At 49.5% G+C, this 19,735-nt stretch overlaps 1 protein-coding gene and 1 pseudogene across 3 annotated transcripts in view; one reads left to right on the top strand and one right to left on the bottom strand.

Moving 5' to 3' along the window:
- The window catches only part of SMARCAL1 (SWI/SNF related, matrix associated, actin dependent regulator of chromatin, subfamily a like 1), a 52,222-nt gene that overhangs the window by 13,078 nt on the left and 19,409 nt on the right, over nt 1-19,735 (top strand). For all 3 annotated transcript variants that reach the window (XM_029225315.1, XM_029225314.1, XM_029225316.1), the window contains exons 7-11: nt 418-604; nt 4,139-4,289; nt 5,909-6,067; nt 7,793-7,858; nt 14,289-14,429. In XM_029225315.1, the coding sequence (XP_029081148.1) occupies nt 418-604; nt 4,139-4,289; nt 5,909-6,067; nt 7,793-7,858; nt 14,289-14,429 (704 nt within the window). The remainder of the gene's footprint in view (nt 1-417; nt 605-4,138; nt 4,290-5,908; nt 6,068-7,792; nt 7,859-14,288; nt 14,430-19,735) is intronic.
- On the bottom strand, nt 15,775-19,623 carry LOC114896955 (annotated as a pseudogene).

The following is a 19,735-nucleotide window of genomic DNA, read 5'->3' as shown; positions in this document are numbered from 1 at the left end:
GGAAACAAGACAAGATTTATTCATTTTAGGCCTTGCTTTTCCTGGGCTGATTTTTGAAGAATATGGGTCCTTATTTATTGAATGGGAATACTAAGATAATTTTTTAAATGACTTGAGGTTAAAAATAGATAGGTCGCAAGAACACTTTAGTTCTTTCTGGTGTTTGTGTAGTGTAGTGAAGATCAATTTTGCATTACTGAGTGCCCTCTTGTTTGCAGACACTAGGAATAGAGAGGGAAAACTGGTTCTCTGCCATGCATCTGTCTGCACCCAGTTTTCTCGCCAGTTACTTTTCGGAGAAGATGGCATGCAGCAGAATTCCAGCCATTGAACTTTGTGTCTCAAAGCCCCTTCTTTTTCCCCCAGAAATCTTGGACATTAGCACTCCAATTCACACACCTCTGTTCTCCTTTCTAGTGGAAAGGGTGCGCTGCCTTCCACAAGTTCAGCTGGATCCTCTGCCCAAGACCCTCACCCTGGCTTTCGCTACTCAGCTCCAGAAGACGTCTCTGTGTCCCGTGGCAGACATCCCCGAGGCAGACCTGTCCAAAGTGGATTCCAAGCTGGTGTCGAGCCTGCTGCCCTTTCAGAGAGCTGGAGTCAAGTAGGTTCTTCATCTGTCTTCCTCTTGCTCTCTCCTGCTCAGATATATATCGCTCACCACGGACTGGCTTCAGATGCTCCCTCTTGCATGATGCTCCTCTTTCACAGCCGTCTAGAGGCATCTGGGTATTAGCATTAAACAGCCCAGGTGCACTGTCACCAAAGCCTGATTGTACCCACTGATTTCAAATTCCATAAGTTAATTAGGACTCTGTATTGCAAGTGTACAGAAACCCAACTCAAAGTAGTGTAAGAAAAGAGATTTCTCATTGCATGTAATAGAAAGCCCAGGGTCTCTAAAGAGCTCATCAGGACTCTGTACCCCTCTCAGCTCTGCTTTCTTCTTAGTTTGCTTTGTTCTCAGCCAGGTGCTCCTCAAGTGTGGCAGCAGGGGCAGCCAGGGGCTTCCGTTTTGCACCCAGCGGAAGCAACTCTTTTCTAGTGGGTCCCACACCGAAATATCTGAAATTTGGTGCTGACGCTTGAACTGGTCAGTCACTGTGTCTTGGGGGGCTCGGAGGTCTTACTGGTAAGACCAGGTGACAGGCCCATCCCTGGAGCGAAAGGGTAGGGGCTGCCTCACCCCAGTTACTTGGACTGAGAGTGTAAGGTGGTGGTTTTCCAAAGGAAAGTGCTCTTATTATATTGATGGAAAGAAAAAAAGATAAGCCCGTGTCCTGACCTGTCCCTTTTTCTGCAGTTTCTTAGGAGAAACAAAATGACAGGTTTGCCCCAAGTAGAAAGATGGGAGGTGGAGGAGAGGGCAGAGGTTCCATGTAGAAATAATAAGAGCTAGATCTGATGTCAGGTCGTGTGGTTGGAGATAGAGCCCCATGCAAAGGAAGGACCTACATTGTCAATGGACATGGCCCACAAAGGCAGCCTGCCCGCGTGCAGCCCACTTGTGGTGGTTTGGTTAAAGCTTGGCTGCTGTCTCTGTAGGATTTTGTTCTCCGGGTGCAGTTTGGGCACAGTGGGACCTCACTGCATCCCCACGGTCCCAGCTCTGCCCACACCCTTTTCTTCCTTTGCCTTCCAGCTGCCACCTCTCTTAGATAACGCACTTTGCCGTTTCTTTCATCTGTTGAGATGTCCTTTGGGCCTTGTTTTACCCAGGCTCAAGGTGGGTTTTCCCTTTCATCTTTCTTCCTCCGTCTCCTTCATTAATGCTGAGAGAGGTTGCCCACCCCCAGCTCCTGGGCAGCCCCCATCTTCAGAATCCAGGTTCTGGAGATCCCTGGGCACATGCGGTGCACGCTGAGAGGTGGTGGGTGCGAGGCACCCCAGGGTATGTACATCAGAGCCAGAGCACAGCCAGCTGTTTCTATCTTTTTCTCTCTGGCTCTGAAACTGCTAATGGTACTTGCAGCCTTTCTTCAAAACTTTGCATTAATTCCAGATTTTAACTTTCATTCCCTGAAGTGGAGGAGTTTGGTATTAAGGGAAGGGCTATCAATTCCATGTTTTTGTTTTGTTTTTTACGTAAGTACTACAACTGGAAACTCATTTAAATGTACGGAGCGAAATCTCTTAGATAGATATCAGCCTGCTCTAATATCGAAACGGTTCCTTTTAATAGAGGAGTGAGTTGAGACCAAGGAGGACAGTCCTCTGTCTAAAGCTGCGCAGTTTCCCAAAGTGGAATTGGGGCTGAAATCCTGCCTTCTGATGACGAGTGCAGCGTTTTTTGTGTAAAACCAAACTACGGCATTCAGCTGTGCGATTGTCTCTCTATTATCCAGGCGACATCTTTGTTCTCAGTTGTGAGCACTTTGTTCCTTAGTTGGACTACCTCGAGGCAGAGTAAAAGGAAAGGCTATGAAATCCAAGGGTCTGTTCTGCTTTGGGAATGACCAGGTGGATGAAGCCGTGCAGACATTGTAAATGGTTGCGACGCCTCGGAGACTGAAACAAAAGGCCCTCCCTTGTTTGTTGCATAGGTGCCCCGGCCATCCTGACCACCAGTTTTGTAAATCAGAAAGTAATGTAAAAAAATAAGTCTTTTATAACTTGTCTCTCTGCATGCGTCTGTCTGAGTTGATCCCGGAAATGGTCCGGAAGATTTCACCAAGGTCGGCATGACAAGGGGAGGGTGGGCTCCCTTCCCGCCCATTGCAGGAGTCTGGTGGCCATGGCCAAGGGGGAGGGGAGGGGGCACCACCTCTCACCAGGTGGGCCGTGTGGCAGCTGGGAGGACAGAGAAGTGCCAGGACCACGACAGGACGCTCATTGTCTGCTGAGCCTGGGTGTCCTGGGCTCACGCCCCCCGCAGACCCGCTGCTCACTTTCCCACCTTCGTCGGGCACTGGCTTCTGAAGGGCGGAAACGCCGTTTCCAGGCAATTCAGAAAGGCCGTGTGCAGCCCGGAATTCTTGTGGGCCATAGCAGCTGCTGGTCAGAAGAGGGGCCGTTCTCTGTCTTTTCTGGGTGAGAAGGAAAGGAGAAGAGCTAGCCGACTGGCTTATCATCAGGTTTCTGAGCCAATGATCAGTTCTTCAGGAATTCTGATGAGAGAGGAGCGGTGTTTGCAGCAGACCAGGCATCTGGCGCTGGGGACCCTTTTAGCTTTTCTCTGATTCACATGCCAGTCGAGCAGGTCACCATCACTGTTTGTGTCTTGTTTATTTTTCTCCTTTGGGGGAATAATTGTTATAAGGGAAGCACTTCCCCAGCACTTACAACGGCAGCAAGCGCTGTTTTAAGTGCTTTAAACATCATGAAGCCCCGTAACACTCTCTGGGGTAGACCTCGTCGTTATTCCACGTTACAGCGGAGGCACGAGGAGGTCAGATAACCTGCGTGAAGGCACACGGTGCCCAGGTGGTGGAATTGGGATTCCAACCCAGGCCAGTCGGGCTCCGAAGGAGTAGAATAATAATTCCATGCTTTATTCACAAACTGTAAGCAAGGGCTGCTGCCCTGGAGGGCTTGGGGACCCTGGAGGCTGCTAGGTAATGAGACACGTGGCTGAGGTCGGTACCCCTCTTAGACAAACACTCTTGCTCCATCCTTCTCTCTGGCCATCCTCCTTTTCTCCAACGCTTTCTGTCTTTGCCAGCTTTATGCGTACAGAGTCCTCTCTGATCTTGAGAAAGCCATTTTTCCACCACACCATCTCTTCTTTCTTCCTTTCCCGGCAGATCCCTCATGTGATAAGCGTGCCCCTCCCCGCCCCTCGTTAGGGACTGTTTCCCACGCTCTTCCTTTATATCCCCTGGGCCTCGCCTGCGCGCCGGGCAGAGGGTGACTCCTCTTACTGGAAACTCCCTCCCTCGGCTTCCACGACCTAATTGTCTTCTAGAGCTTCTCCCTCCCCTTCGACTACCTTTCACGTTGTCCCTGTCTGTAGTCTTTCCTTGATTATTATTACTCTGCCCCCTGTTTGGCCCCTGGCTTCCCTCTCGGCGGAGCAGGTCTCTTGCGAGCCGGTAGCCCACACCGAGCAGCCGTGTGGCTTCACGCGGCAGCTCGACGGCGGGTTAACCGACGCCCTGGGAAGCGCGCCGTGCTCTGTCCTGACCGTGTCTGCTTTCAGTTTTGCCATAGCGAAAAGAGGCCGCCTGCTGCTTGCTGATGACATGGGCCTGGGGAAGACCATCCAAGCCATCTGCATAGCCGCCTATTACCGGAAGGAGTGGCCGCTCCTGGTGGTGGTACCGTCCTCTGTGCGCTTCACCTGGGAGCAGGTCAGCTCTCCTGGTGCCGTGATTTTAACGAGGAAGCCTTTCCTCAGTGTCAGAGTCATCAAATGACAGTTTGGGGACAGGACCTGGGGAGCTCCAAAGATCTGTCTCAGCTGGAGGAGGAAGGGAGCCTGCTGAGGCCAGGCTCCTGGGTTTCTGAGTTAGAATCAGGCTAGGCCTTTAGGGAGGAAGGGCAAGGCCTTACCAAGCTCAGACTTGCTTCCGTCTGTCAGTAGACGCTTCCTGAGCACCTTCGGTGCCCCTGCAAAGAACACCTTTCACCTCTACCCCACTTAAGTTTCAAAATAGTTTTACTTCCTTTATTTCCCTTAATCCTTAAACAGCTGTGTCCAGCAGACACAAGATATTAACCCCATTGACGGATGAGAAAACTGCGTCTCCAAGAGGTTAAGCCCCATGCTTGCTGCTAGCGAGGAACGGTTCCGGGGCCTTGAGGTCGCACCTCCTGTCTTCGGGCTCAGGGCCCACACCGGTAGCAGGTGGTGTGGGCAGGATGTTCACAGTCTACCGGGCACCTTTATGGCAGAGAAACCTGACATGACCATTGTATTATCACTCAGCTGTGAGCTTTGTCTCCCGTAAATCCAGGGATCAGCGTGGTCCCATGAAATGAATGAAACTCTACGTAAGCAAACGTGGTGAGGATGGAAGATGTGGTTCATTGTCCGTAGCTTTTCCCAGCTTCGTGCTCCTCGAGGTGGCTGTCGGCTTCCTCATGCCAAGGCTGTTACTAAGCCCCCGTGAGCTGCTCCTGGGGAAGAGGCAGCTCTGCCTGCAGCCACGGGGCCTGACGCCCAGACATGCCCTTCCAACCCAGGAGAAAGCAAAACTTAAAAAAAGTGCATATCGAAACAGTACCTCACTCTTCTTGTGCTTGTGATCTGAACTGTGCCAGAGCCTCTAGGAACTAACAGTTCAACACACGTTAGATTCCCACAGCACCCTCGGAAATTCTAGGGAAGAATAGATGGTCAGAGGCTTATAAGCAGGACAGAGCCTGGCCTCGCGCTCCCGGAATCAGAATGGTGTCAGCCCAGGCTCACTGGGAGCACCCAGACCCCCGACCAATGACAGAGGCACCTGGGAGCCGTCCACTGGCTCCAGGTACTGGCTTTGGCTAGAGATGGCAAGATTTCTGGGGAAAGGAGGTGCCTTTGTAGAAAGCACTGAACATTTTCATCATCTCAGTGCCTTTGGTGTACCAGGCTCTGCTAAAAATTCCTTGATAAAATTCCCCTTTAAGACAGTTGCATTCTTTCCTCGCAGAAACTTGTCATCCTGCTAGAGGTCACAGAAGTGGAATCCACAGACACCCCAAAGCGACTGCTAACAAGGGCTTGCTTACCGAGGAGAGAAGTGTCCCGTTAGTGGAAAGTGAAGGGGTGTGGGTGGGTGGGAGGAACAGGGAGGCGACGGTTGTCCGTGGGGACAAGGTTATGCTGAATGCAGGAGGGCGGGAAGGGGAAGAGACCGAGTTTGTCTTCAGGGGGCGTTAACGTTGGTCTACGTGGAGAGAGGTGGTGGGTGGGTTAGTGGGGCCACAGCTGGCATCTGCCAGGCTGGATCACCACTTGGGTTTTGTTCTCTCCTGTCACCCCCAGGCCTTTCGTCAGTGGCTGCCGTCTCTGAGCCCAGACCACATCAACGTCGTGGTGACTGGGAAGGACCGCCTGACAGCTGGCTTGGTCAACATTGTCAGTTTCGATCTTCTGAGCAAGTTAGAAAAGCAGCTAAAACCCCCTTTTAGAGTTGTCATCATTGTAAGTGACTTGGCAGAGTGTTTAAGTACTTTATCTCTGGGGGAACTTTCTGCTCGAAAGCTCCAAGAACTTCCATATCTGTAATCTCATGGAGCCTCACTAGGTTTCTAGGAGAGTAGAAATCACTGGCTTTGTTTTGCAGGGAAGTGATCTTTCATTTCTCTCAAATAGCGCTTCTCGACGCTGGCTACATATTAGGATCTTCTGGGGCAGGGGCGGGCGCTTTTTGAAAAATTGTGGTTTACTAGGTCTGTGCTGGGGGTTTCTAGCCCACCTCTCCCCACGGGGGGTCACGTTGGAGGCGAGCACGTGAACCCCCGACAGCCCGGGGCTCCGGGAGCTACAGCCTAGGCAGCATGGACCTGTGCCTCCATCTGGTGCCCTCCTGTTGGCGTGACTCAGACGTGCAGTTCAAACAGTTAATAGATTTTCTTCCAGATGATATAAGGACGCTCCCTTCCTACCAAAGAAAAGCGCTTTTTACCCTAGTTGTTTTTTTTTTAAAGGAGGCTTTAGAGTTTAGAGTCCTGCTCCCAGATGTGATGGTACATCTTTTAGCTGCCGCTTTCCTTCTTCTAACTCCTTTCGTACTCCAGAAGGAAAGTCTAGAGATGCTGGCTTCCGGCCTCCTCTGTCAGTACTCAGTGTGTCTACATGGCTCACAAATACAGCCCTGAAAACGTGTGAGTCTCTCGCATCCCCACTCCCGTCCAGCCAGCTACCACCCCTAGTCCAGGTGACAGACATCCTGGGGCGAAGTCTGTGGTGGATGGTTTCCAGGGGAAGCTTATCCTCGCTTTTCCTCTTGGCAGAACAGGGAAGCCCAGTGCCTCCGGGTAACACGAAAGGTTTTTTATTCAAACACGTGACTTGAAAAAGCCAGTGGTGTTTTCCTCCTCTAAAAATAGGATTCTCTACCTACAGTGGCCTCGCAGATCTTGCTGCGCATCTCGTCTAGTGCACATCTCATCTAGAAGGAGCTAAAGAAAGGGCTTTTAGAAAACTCTTTGAGGACCTCTGAGTCACTCACGTCAACAAGACTGCAGTGGGGACTCTGCCTCGGGTTTCCCGGCAGCGGGCTGACTGCGAGGGAGGCGCCTTCGTCCATTGGCTCAGCTAGCCAGAGGTCGCAGGCAGCTCTGTGCCCTGCCCAGGGCTGTGTGCCGCGGGTGTGGAGGGAGCGGTCAGCCCCTGGTCTCCGGGGAGCCGCAGTCCAGTAAGACAGACCGACACACACGCAGATCGTTACAATCCATTCCAGGGCCTTCGGAGACGCGGGAGCCAGAGCCTGTGGGAGCTCAGGGAAAGCGGGGGAGAAGGCGTGGGCTGGGCCGCAGAGCCTTGAGCCAGCTCGGGGCATACATGGGTCTTCAGCACACAGTGTTAGTGCTGTGCAGGGGGGTGGTGCAATCTTACAAGCCAGCAGAACACCTTTCAGGAGTTTGTCCCATGCCATGTGTGAGGTGGGCAGGGCAGGGGAGTCGCCAGCCCCACTTTGCAAGTGGAAAACTGTCCCTGAGAGATGAAGCGACTCGCTCACAATGTCATAGAGAGGATGCCCCAGAGCCTGGTCCTTGCCCAGGCCCCCAGCCGTCTCCTTGAAGGAGAAAGCACTAAGAGAGGCAGCCTCAGTGCGACGCTGTACCAGGGTCAAGCTTGACGTGGGCTCTCTCTCCGTCTGCTCAGGATTTGGCCTTGTTCACTTACGTGACTGTTTCTTTTCAGGATGAATCTCACTTCCTCAAAAACATTAAGACTGCCCGCTGTCGTACAGCTGTGCCCCTCCTCAAGGTGAGAGCTGCTGAGGACGGGCTTGGTGCCTGAGCCCACTCGGCACTGAGATCTGCTGTATTTTGCTCGGGCTGGACTGGTGTCCAAGGGGAGCAGGGGCCGCAAGTCCAGGGCTGCAGGCCGTGGATGTGACTTAGCATTGACTCAGGGCATCTCTACTTAGGACTTTGGTACCAGATTCGTTTTTCTTCCTAACATCCTGCTGAGGAACTAGTGGTCAGTGCAGTCGTCTGTCTCTCAAAGATGAAGACCTGTTGAAGGACACAGGCCAGGTGGGAACTCACTCCGGACTGTCCTCGGGCTCCTCCTGGACAAGGCAGAGGGACAGCCTCCAGCAGCGGGTCCTCTAAACAGCCCAGGAGGAGCTGCCTGTCTTCCACGTGGCTTGCGGGGCAAAGCTCTCATGGTGCAGACTCAGAACCAGGCCGTGGGCATCAGCAAGACGCACCACAAAGCGGAGGCCTGCTTTATAGATAAGATGATAGCCTTTTCTGGGGCTGCCCCAAGGCTATTGTGTTAGCAGGAAGGTCAGCCGTCCACACCCTTTTCCGGGGTGGTCTAACATATGCTGACTCTTTGGCTGCCTGAGTCCTGGTTTCAGAGCAGAAGGGGTGTGGGTGTGTGTGTGTCTGTGTGTGTGTCTGTGTGTGTGTGTGTGTGTGTGTGTGTGTGTGTACAGCGCAGCTTTGAATCTTTATCCAAAGGCATTGTATCCTGACCTGCAGTATAAGCTCCATGCTTTGTGTGGTACACACTTCAGTGTCTATATTTTGTGTCCCAGCCCCTTCATCCCCAACAGAGGGAAGGCCCCCAAATTTCCTTCCATCTATTTGGGGTGAGCTTTTTCCTACTTCAGGGAAAAAAGTTGTACAATTAGAAAAGTAGTCTTTTCTCTCATAACAAGGTAGAAATATCTCACAGATGACTTTGGGGGAATCTCCTTTGGTTTGTATGAACTGAGCAAACGAAAGCGCATGTTCATCTTGGGCTCTTGGGTTGCACCTGATTTTAAAACTGCAGCTTTTATTGCTTAAAAGAAGCTTTAAGTTGTACCTAAGCTAGGGAAGACATATGCTAAATGTTGGTGAAACTTAATAGCATTTGAAAATTAATTTTTTCCAACTCCCCACAAAACACAGTTGAGTGTCTGCTCATTTCAAGTTGGTTTTGTGTTCGGAGTAACAGGTAATATGATAACATCTTCCAAAGCAGGATTATGTCATTCCCTCCAAACCTGAAGGTCCTTTACTTAAAAACCTTGATTCTCTGCCCAAATTACCTATAAATGTTTATAGGTTGAGAGCCATTTATGGACACACTTAAATGTTTTTCCCAAAGTGGTGACCCTTCTTTTGGGGAATTTTCATATGTTTTCTTTTGAAAAATGTTAATAGACCCTGGTACTGTGGTTCCAATTTTACAGCCATAACTAAAATTAAATCTGTATACCCCTGATTGTTTAGACAAAAGAAACTGCACAGTAGATAGATATCATTAAAGATATAATAGGAAAGCTTCTTAGCAACTGTCTTGTTAATGCACTCATTGCCTGGTCAGGCAAGCTGGACTTAAATATTGATTTCTGAAATATGTGCTTCTGAGACCTTTTAAAGCAGTGTCTATGTTTTTCAGATCTTGGGTATATTTCAGAGTGACACATTTAAAACAAAATTTTAACTGCTAACTAGTATGTATTACTCTGCATTGGCCGTAGAACTCGGATGAATTAATGTTTCAAAACAGGACCCGTGAATATAGCCTGTTCATGGGTGTCTCGAAGCCACTGTCAACCATGACGTTGACTTCACGTGTGCTGGACTGTTGGCACAGTTGAGGAGGATGAGGCGTCCTGTGTTATTCTGTTCATCAAACCTCCCACCTCTCTGCTGTATTTCCGTCGAGACCAGAGTTCCTCAACCTTGGCACTGTTGACATTTGGGGCTGGATAATTCGTTGTTATCCACAGGGCTGTCCTGGGCATCGTAGGACATTTAGCTGCATCCTTGGCCTCTACTCACTGAATGCCACTGGCTCCTTCAGTTGTGACAACCAGAATTGTCTTGGCAGGTCTTGCCAAGCGTCCCTGGGGAGGAGGGGGGAATTACCCCTCCCCATTTCTGTTGAGAACCACTGATCAGATACTCTAAGGAAATGAGTGAATCTAGGTATTTTGGAAATAAGAGGAGAGTTGGGAAGAAGGAAAATAATGCCTTTGAAGAGCCAAAGAAGGGCCGAATTTAATACCACTTGACTGTTCCTCTAACTTGTGCATCTCTTAGAACTATATTCTGATAATTAATGTGTCAAAATATTTTCAGCAGATGTTCATGTTGAGGTGATTAGGTTATATCCTACTGTCTGTGAGATAGGCCGCATCATGTGGGTTTCCTGAATGGAAACAGCAGCTGCATGCAGAGGACGTTTTGCTTAGGTTGTAAGAAACTAGTGGTGTTGTCCCCTGGGAAATGTGACATCTTTCTTCCCCTACAGCACCGTTTTCCTGGGCTGCGAAGCGAGGTGGTTCTCTTTTCATCTGCAGTTGACCCTTGAGCAGCGGGGGTTTAACGTGCCTTTAACTTATATTTAGCTGGCCCTCCATATCTGAGGTTCCTCCACATCCTGAGATGCATCCAACCTCAGGCAGTATAGGACTGTAGTATTTACTATTGAAAACATCTGCCTAAGTGGACCTGTACAGTTCAAACCCGTGTTGTTCAAGGGTCAACTGTGTGAAAGTAGGCAAGACAGAAAGCTATAAAGAACAAAACTGAAATCACGTTTAATCCCTCCAACACAGAAAACCACTGTTAACAGTTTGTACATTTTTCTAACATGTCAGCTGTAGGGCAAGATCTTTTTTTTTTTTTTTTTTGCGGTACGCGGACCTCTCACTGTTGTGGCCTCTCCCGCTGCAGAGCACAGGCTCCGGACGCACAGGCTCAGCGGCCATGGCTCACAGGCCCAGCCGCTCCACGGCATATGGGATCCCCCCGGACCGGGACACGAACCCGCGTCCCCCGCATCAGCAGGCAGACTCTCAACCACTGCGCCACCAGGGAAGCCCCCAAGATCATTTTTAATGGTTTGGGAGCGTTCTGTGGTTTGGACACATCCCATGATTTGACCCTTAGTGTTGGACACTGTTTAGCTATTATAAATAATTCTGCAAGTGAACGTCATCCGTATGTTCATAGCTTGTATACTTTGTCCTCTTAGGACGAATTCTTCCACTCAGAATTTCTGGGTCGTAGTTTTACCTTTTGATAGTTGCCTCTGAAATCCAGTCTGGCCACGCATCACCACCTTCACTCCTGCTCAGGCCAAATCACATGGTCTTTTTCTCCACATGACTCCAGCCCTGAAGGGTATCTGACTTTTCCATTGTGAGCAGTGAGGTGTGTTTGAGTTTCCTTTAGTGGGTTTTTTTTTTTATTTATAGTGCTTTTTATTGTTAAACCAGTTAGATTATTTCTTTAGAAGAAGAAAGGCCCTCAGAATCCCACCATCCTTCCCTAATAAACAGCTGTTTCTCTTTTTGTGGGAGTAGAGTCCTTTTATGTCTGTCGATTGGCTAGATCAGATGAGCATAGTGGTCTAAGGTGTCTGAGCTTTTTCTTTTCCTTTTTCATTGAAGTAGTTTAACTAGGTGATATATTTAAAGAGTACAGAAGGGTGTACAGTAAAAAATAACTCTTTCTCCCCCCTCTGGATCCCCCAGTCCCCTGATCTCTCTCCTCGAAGACAGCCACAGTTACTGGATTTTGGGGTTTAGTTGTAAAAATTAGTCTGTGCCCATGTCAGTACATTCAACGTGTGTTTCCTTTCTCCCTCCCTAGAGTGTTCTACAACCAGTTTTGCACCTTCCTTTTTTCCCTTAATGGCGTATCTTGGTAATCATGCCACCTCATTCCCAATAACTGAACCTCATTCTTACAAATAGTAGTCTATTGTATAAATCTGTCAGAATGTGTATCATCTGATCCCTTTTGTTGGATTTGTAACCAGGTTTTGGATGTTTTGTACAGTACTACAATGGCAGTACTTGTGATATACAAGCAGGGAGTCGAAAACCCAGTTCCTCTGCACCTAGAACAGAAAACCCAGTCCCTCTGCGTTTGGAGAGATGGCTCTTTGCCTCTTCAGGCCAGAGCGGGGGTGGTGTCCGCTGGAGGGTCTGCTCTCACCCCCAGTGTGATCAGGCAGGCTGCAGGAAGAGTCCCCTGCTCGTGTGAATCAACTCACTTCTCTCTGACGCTAAATAGAAATCGTTTTTTTGCATTGTTCCATTGTGGGTTTCTTGGGTGCTAGAAGAGTTACCTGTAAGGCGTTCAATTTAGGGTTGATTTATGTAGTTTTATGCATTTATATTTTCCTAAACTGGAAGTTCTCAAGGGTAGAGGGTGGCATATAAACCACGTGAAACCGGGCACAATTAAAGGCCTTACGGATGACAGGGATGACAATAAACGTGTCGGGGCTGAGCAGGCTAAGTCATTCCATAATAGATGAGACGCCATATTGGTTTCTTTTCAAAGCTGGCCTTTTTTCTCTTTCCATAATGCTGCCTCTGCTTTTTTAACACCCACAAGCATCCATTTTCAACGGTCCCATCACCACCCTAGTCTGGACAGTATATGGGAGGTCTGACTCCATGTTAACTCCGTCCTATAAATATCAGGTAGAGAACCCTGGAGTTAATTTCCAGCACCTGATCTGTGAGCTGCTGCCCAGGCTCCATCCCCAGGCTACAGCAGTGACGATGTGGGGAATAGGTTTGGATGGTGAACTGATTTTCTCTTACTGATAAGACTTCTCATTTTCCCCGTTTCATTGAAATGGTCTCGAGCCAAGGCAAGTGGTGCAACAGGCGTCCTTCAAGAAGCTCACTGTTATTTTAATGAGTCTGCATTAAACCATGTAGGAAGTTAGAAGGCCCAGGTAGTTGAGCTGTGGAAGGTTATAGCTGCAGGAATTCATAGCTCTCCTGTCATAATGGAATTAGGTCCTGGCAGCTGCTGAGAGGGCAAAAGTGCATCTCAAGAACGGTATATACGTTGTATATTTATAAAGAATCATTTTCCTTCCCTCTGCTGCACCTGTATTTATTTTTATGAGGCCGTGTATCTATCTGAAAACCTGATTTCCTCCCCTAGGTGACTGACTGCATGCGATTGCCTTACGCTGCCATCATTAACTCGAGGTCACAGTGGTTAACAAGCTGTTTCTAGACAACTGAGCCCCCCAGCAGGGTCCCTTCCCAGAGCTGAAATGGATTTTACCGCCAGTGATCTTTGGCCACTCCATGTTCTAGTACAGTAGGGAAGTGTCTGCTTTTTTATCTCACCCTCTTTGTCATCTGAGTAAGAGGTAGGATTTGGGGTCTGGTCTCCTTGGGTCAGGTTGGTGTCACGATGAGGAGGAGCCCGAAGTCTGTCATTGGAATTGACCAGCTGTTTATGCCCATCCTGCCCTCAGCTGAGCAAGCTGCTGCAGGCCTGGGCTGGGTGTAGGGTAGATGGATCCGGGTCCCACCTTTTAAAGTCCTTATTAACTACCAGATGAGCTTGGATCAGGGACCTCTAGGCTCAAAGCATTGTGCAGCTGAGATAGTGACAGGCTTTTTTTTTTTTTTTTTTTTTTTTCTCCTCTAAAGAAAACAAATAAGAGGCTTATACACAGGCCCTTGCTGATGCTTTCTCCTGGGATTGAGAAAGGGCTGGTCCTAGGTGTCATTATCTAATCATAGGTTCAGCTTGGGTGTCAGAAATCCATCCTGGAAAAAGTTCGGACCTGCTGCTGTCTCCCCTACTTCCCCTTCCTCTAACCACGCTGGATTCTCTGAGTTACTCCGCGTTCCGTAGGACGCCAGTTAGCTTCCTGGTGAATATCTTTAGGCATACAGTGAATACTTATTGATTGCTTACTTTGTGCCAGCCACTGTTCCACGAAAACAGAGGTGGACACAGCCCAGTCCTTGACCTCAAGAAGCTTGCAGTCTAGTGAGGGAGACAGACAAGATAGAATTCGGTGTAAGGGACTAAGTGCTGATGTTCATGCAGGCAGAGGGTGTGGCCAAGGCAGCCTAGGAGATGACGCCCAGCCTCCTACACGGGTCACACCGTGAGGTTCTTGGAGCACACATGCTCTTTTTCTCTGGTCATGGTACCTTCGCTTAGAGTTCCCAGGTTGTGGCCACCCAGAGCTCTGGAGTGAGGCCAGCCGGAGTGTCTTTGGAATCTAGATCTACCTTGGATCTAAGATGCATGAACTTGAGAAGTGCCTGCAGTCAGAGTGCGAGGAAGTGAAGGTGTTCGTGCAAGATTCCAGGGGTGTACTGTTCCGGGGGCCTCGGCTCCGACTCCTGGGGGTGCTGCGGACATCCCTTGCGTGTCCTCTGTGTGTCTCAGCATCTTGGGCTTTTGTATTCTAGGTTGCCAAGAGGGTGATCTTACTGTCGGGCACCCCAGCCATGTCCCGGCCGGCAGAGCTCTACACGCAGATCCTCGCCGTCAGGCCAACTTTCTTCCCTCAGTTCCACGCCTTTGGACTTCGCTACTGTGGCGCCAAGCGGGTATTTGTTCTTTATTCCCCCTCTTCCCCACCCACCCCCACCCTGATTTTCACACTTCCCTTTCCATTCCTTCTTTTTGGCTGTGGTGTGATCAGAAGAGCACTGGCCGTAGAGCTGGATTCAAATTTTACCTCTGCTTTGCCCCTAACTCTGACCTTGGAGTGTCCTCTAGGGTAAGATAAGAGCAGCCCCTCTGAGTTCTAACGCTTGTGGTGATTCCACGTTAGTGTTTTCCAGTAGAGCGACCAGTGGCCGATGCGTAGGTGCCTGGAGCTCTGAAAGCCAACAGCTCTTGCCTCAGAGAAGGGCACTGAGGTGAGCTCCAGGTGAGGCCGAGGCCCTACATACTCTGCGCAAAAAGGACAGAGGAAGCCTTTGAACAGGTGGAGGGGGAAGCATGATCTCAGGCTCCCCTGGTGGGCTCTCATCAGTGGGCCTTTGCTTATAAATGTCGATTATAAATGTCGATTATAGTGAATCGTGCCCGGTCAGCAGGCCAGAAGCCTCTGACCTGCAAATTATCTCTATGAATACGGTGCCAATGGAGCAGCTGCCCCAGAAGCTACAGTCTGCACAGCTTCCGTTCTCCAAAAATGGCAGAGGAAGCCTTGTAAACAAATGCCGTTGCAATCAAAATCGTGATTTCTGGACTTCCCTGGTGACGCAGTGGTTAAGAATCTGCCTGCCAGTGCAAGAGACACGGGTTCAATCCTTAGCCCGGGAAGATCCCACATGCCGCGGAGCAGCTAAGCCCGTGAGCCACAACTACTGAGCCTGCGCTTTAGAGCCCACGAGCCACAACTAACGAAGCCCACACGCCTAGGGCCCTTGCTCCACACGAGAAGCCACCGCAATGTGAAGTCTGTGCACCACAATGAAGAGTAGCCCCCGCCCGCCGCAACTAGAGAAAGCCCGTGTGCAGCAGCAAGACCCAACGCAGCCAAAAAAATAAAAAAATTTTTAAAATCACGATTTCTAAAACCTGTTTTTTTTAATAGATTTATTTAATTAATTAATTAATTATTTTTTTGGCTGCGTTGGGTCTTCCATGGCTTTGTGCGGGCTTTCTCTGGTTGCCGAGGGTTTCTCATTGTGGTGGCTTCTCTTGTTGTAGAGCACGGGCTCCAGGCGTGTGGGCTTCAGTAGTTGCGGCACACAGGCTCAGTAGTTGTGGCACATGGGCTTAGTTGCTCCACGGCATGTGGGATCTTCCCGGACCAGGGCTCGAACCCGTGTCCCCTGCATTGGCAGGCTGATTCTTTACCACTGCGCCACCAGGAAAGCCTCCTCAGTTTTTTTTCGCTGAAGAAAAAAAGTTTATTTAATGACATGAGGAAATAAAAGAGTGGAAAAAAGTAGGATGCGAAACTTTCCCTATAGTTCATTATTCATTCTTTGTCTCCCTCTCTTACCCCCGCCTCCTTCACCCCCCTCTGTGTCTCTCTCATGTATGACTGGAAGATGAGGTATGCCAAAATGGATTACTTTCGTAAATGAGAAAGTCAACATTTTAAAAAATATTTAAATTACATTAGTCACAAATGCGAATTCCTCCTGACTGGCCGTTGACTCCATTAGCGGTCACCAGTCTGGCCATCTGGCTGAGCGTGGGACTCCATCTTCCTTAGCGGTGCCTTTCTGCCAAAGCCCCACTTTCAGAAGGATGACCTTGCCAGACCAAGGGCCACTGCTGAAGGATGAATTCATCACTGGGCTTTCCTCTGGATGCCCCAGTACCTCACTTTTGAATACACATCAAGAAAATTCTAGCTGCCACCACCATCTCTTTTGCAAACCAGAGGAAAAGAGTCAGGAGGTGGAGAGCAGAGGAAGGGGTAGAGGGCAACGTTTTTGTCTTTTCTCACCAATCTCCTTGTCAGCTGATGTATTACAGGGCACATGTGTAGCGTGTGTGATCTCCACACTTGGCAGCTGAACTTGGCTGAGATTCCCTGTGCTGGGTCCCTCCAGACATGGCATAGGCCTCAACTGGTAACATGCTCACCTCTGCGGTTTGGGGGCTGAGTCAGTGAACAAAGAAACACGGGTCGAATGAGCCTGCTGCCAGTGCTGGCGGGCCTGGGCGTGGTTCCTCTGTAGACTGATCACTTCTGACATCCTGTCACCCTCAGCAGTAATAACGTTGCCAAGTGCCTTTTCAAAGTATGCCTGAGCTGTGTTCAACCTGCAGATGGCCAAGGAGGCCCTGCCCCAAGCAACACGTGGTCCTTCTCTGAGACTGGTAATCCCCAGACGCCTTCCTTATGTAGTTCTTTCACTCCTTCGTGTTCCCTCTGCCTCTTCAGGTTGAAGCAGGCCTCTGTGTCTTGGTTCGGCAGGAGCCAGGCCACCCCCAGAGTGTGGCAGAGCACGACCAGAGCTTCCAGGATTTCCTCGCTCTCCTTGTCTGCGGCCGTGTCTCCCTTGTAGCTCAGCAGCGCGTTCTTGGTGGACACAGCATGTTTCCTGGCCTGAGCTGGGGGGTCTCTCAGTGTCAGGTAGCCATAGCCAGGTTGGCCAAAGCCTGTGCCCATTTCCAGTGTTCTTCCCCAGAATAACCCGAGACAGGATGACACACAGAATTAGCTCCTTGTTTGCTTAGGAGTTCGTTGTTTTTTCCTTAATCAGTTGAGCTGTTTTCTTCAGGCACTGGGCTGTTCTATTTTCAGGAAGAGACACAGTCTGTGGCCTTCTCCTTCTTGGCCTCTGTGCCCTCTTCACTCTCTCCAGACCCACCAGTGGGATACAGTCTCATCTGTTCGCTGGTGTGCTGGGGCCTTGGTGTGCTGTGACGGGTGGAGCAGAAGTCCCAGTCGGTGTCATTGCTGACAGGTGGGAGGTGATGGGGCTGGTTCGAACCTTCTTCCTGAGCCCCGAGTAGTTCTCTCTGATCCAGGCTCCAGAACATCCACGATCTGAAAACCAGAAAGGGAGAGTCACTCACTTCTCTTTCTAATCTCTACTTTCAAAACTGTGGCCAGGGTGATGGATTTATCCTTCAACAGTCGTCCTTTGTCCGGCAAGGTAGACTTCTCAGATGCCTAAACCCTGTTCCCATGAGGTTCCAGTAGCACTAAATTAGAATGGCAGGCGCTGGCCCCTCTCTCAAGGGCAAATCACTTCTCATTTTCCCCACTTGTTCTACTGTAACCTTGAAGCCACAACTCCAGCTCACCCTGGCTTCTTTCCTGCGGGCAGCGTCCCTGTGCAGAGGCTCTAACTGACTCTAAAGCCTCATTACTTCAGACCTTAAGGATTCCTGTCTTGTGATCAAGTCACAAATATGCCGAGCTGCTGTCTGCATTGAAGACACTGACGCTTGGAGAAACGGCTGCCCCTCACTCATCACCCATGCCACCTGGGAGAGAAAAGCCTTGCCATGCAAGTTAGTGATGTTAATAAGATCATCTGCCTTATTTTAAAATACTTTTGAAAAAGAAAAGACAGCTTTTCAAGTACTTTAAAAATATCCACTTACATTCAGAGTACTTATAATGTAACTTGTGGTGCTTGGCAAAGTTAATGGCAAACCGTTTTTAGCTGGCTATTGAGGCAGGAGATTTCTGTTATTAAATGTATTTAAAGCCATACATGCCTTTAACAAAGTTTCCCCGTGGATCAGTCCAGGTTAGGTTGTGTGTAGTTGTGTTGATCCCTCAAGACAACTTGATTTCCGAAAAGGATCTTATCTTCTTTGACTGTCTAGGCGCATGCTGTCGTGTTTAGCCAGGGGTCGGGGGGGTGGGGGGCTGAGGGCAGAGCTATTCCCTGTCTTTACTGCTGCACTGTCCCTCCCTGGGTTCCCAGTCTCCGGCCACCGTCTCCGCAGTCATTCAAGCCATCCTCAGATTCGCCCTTGTCCTCCTCCTGCTGCCACTGCCCCAGCATCCAAGAAAACATAGTCAGACGCTGCCTTCCCCATCTTTGTATCCTTCCTTTCACCTAGCCCAATGCCTGCTCCATGAAAAGTTTTCAATAAAAGCTTGTTGGATTGTAATTACGGTATTATGCATTTAAAACCTTTGGTATTATTGGGTTTTAACCTGCAAGGTTAAGAGTTGATAATATTAGAAGGTAGGAACATTATACCTAAATTAATTACGATATCCATTTGTTCCTAGCATGATTTTTATATAATGCAGCCAGTAGGCCAGGGCTACTTTTTTTTTAAATTAATTAATTATTTATTTTTGGCTGCATTGGGTCTTCGTTGCTGCGCACAGGCTTCCTCTAGTTGTGGCGAGTGGAGGCTACTCTTCATCATGGTGCGCAGGCTTCTTATTGCGGTGCCTTCTCTTGTTGCGGAGCACAGTCTCTAGGCGCATGGGCTTCAGTAGTTGTGGCACAAGGGCTCAGTAGTTGTGGCTCGTGGGCTCTAGAGTGCAGGCTCAGTAGTTGTGGTGCATGGGCTTAGCTGCTCCGTGGCATGTGGGATCTTCCCGGACCAGGGATCGAACCTGTGTCCCCTGCATTGGCAGGCGGATTCTCAACCACTGCGCCACCAGGGAAAGTCCCTACTTTTTTATTTTTCTTTTAACTGTGGCCAGATTCTTGCATTAAGAGAAGCCACTGAAAAGAATGCCCCATGCCGAGCTCATTTTCGACCCTATACCGTGAAGGCATTTGCTGAGAACATCCAGTTGATTTCAGAGTGTATTTTTTTAAAAGAAGAAGCAGTTTTTGATCATTTTATTTCTCCACCTTTGGCTGTCTCTTCCTGCTCTCAATCTAGCAGAGGTTTATAGGACACCTGTCACATCTCCAGCATTATACTAGGTCCACTGGCCCTCGAAAATGATCAAGCCTAGCCCCTGCCCTCGGTGGTTCACAGTCCAGGGTGGGGTGAGGCATGAGGGAAAATGAGCAGCTGAAACCCTAAGGCAGCAGATACCCTGGCTCCCTGATTTTCTACAGGACCGTAAAAGTCAGTCCTGTTTCCAGTAAGATTGTTAGTGAAGGGCAGGGTTTTTATTTTAATCGGTAGCATCTTGTCTACCTGTGTGGTAGGAAGTAGACATTTCTTGCTCATCGCCTCCTTGAGCTGCTAAATGAAGGAGCCATTTTTATGAAGGACTGCCTGGGCGCTCTAAAACCCACCTCTGGTTTCAGCAAGACTGCAGCACCTGTGTTCTGGGTTCTTCCCTTCAGCCGCCTCCACCATGGCCACCGCGATGGCATTCACCAGGTCACGCATGGTGAGGCCCACGCTGGGGAAGAGCAGCTTCGTAATCCCTGTAACCCTCATCAAATAAAGATATTACAGCATCATCTGTTACCTTGTGCAACAGGCTCAGTCGGGTAAGCCC

The sequence above is a fragment of the Monodon monoceros genome, unplaced genomic scaffold (genome assembly GCF_005190385.1).
Source record: "Monodon monoceros isolate NGI ecotype Baffin Bay Population unplaced genomic scaffold, NGI_Narwhal_1 Super_Scaffold_16, whole genome shotgun sequence".
NCBI classification, from domain to species: Eukaryota; Metazoa; Chordata; class Mammalia; order Artiodactyla; family Monodontidae; genus Monodon; species Monodon monoceros.
The sequence above is the reverse complement of the archived record's forward strand: the minus strand, read 5'-3'. Positions and strand labels throughout refer to the sequence as shown.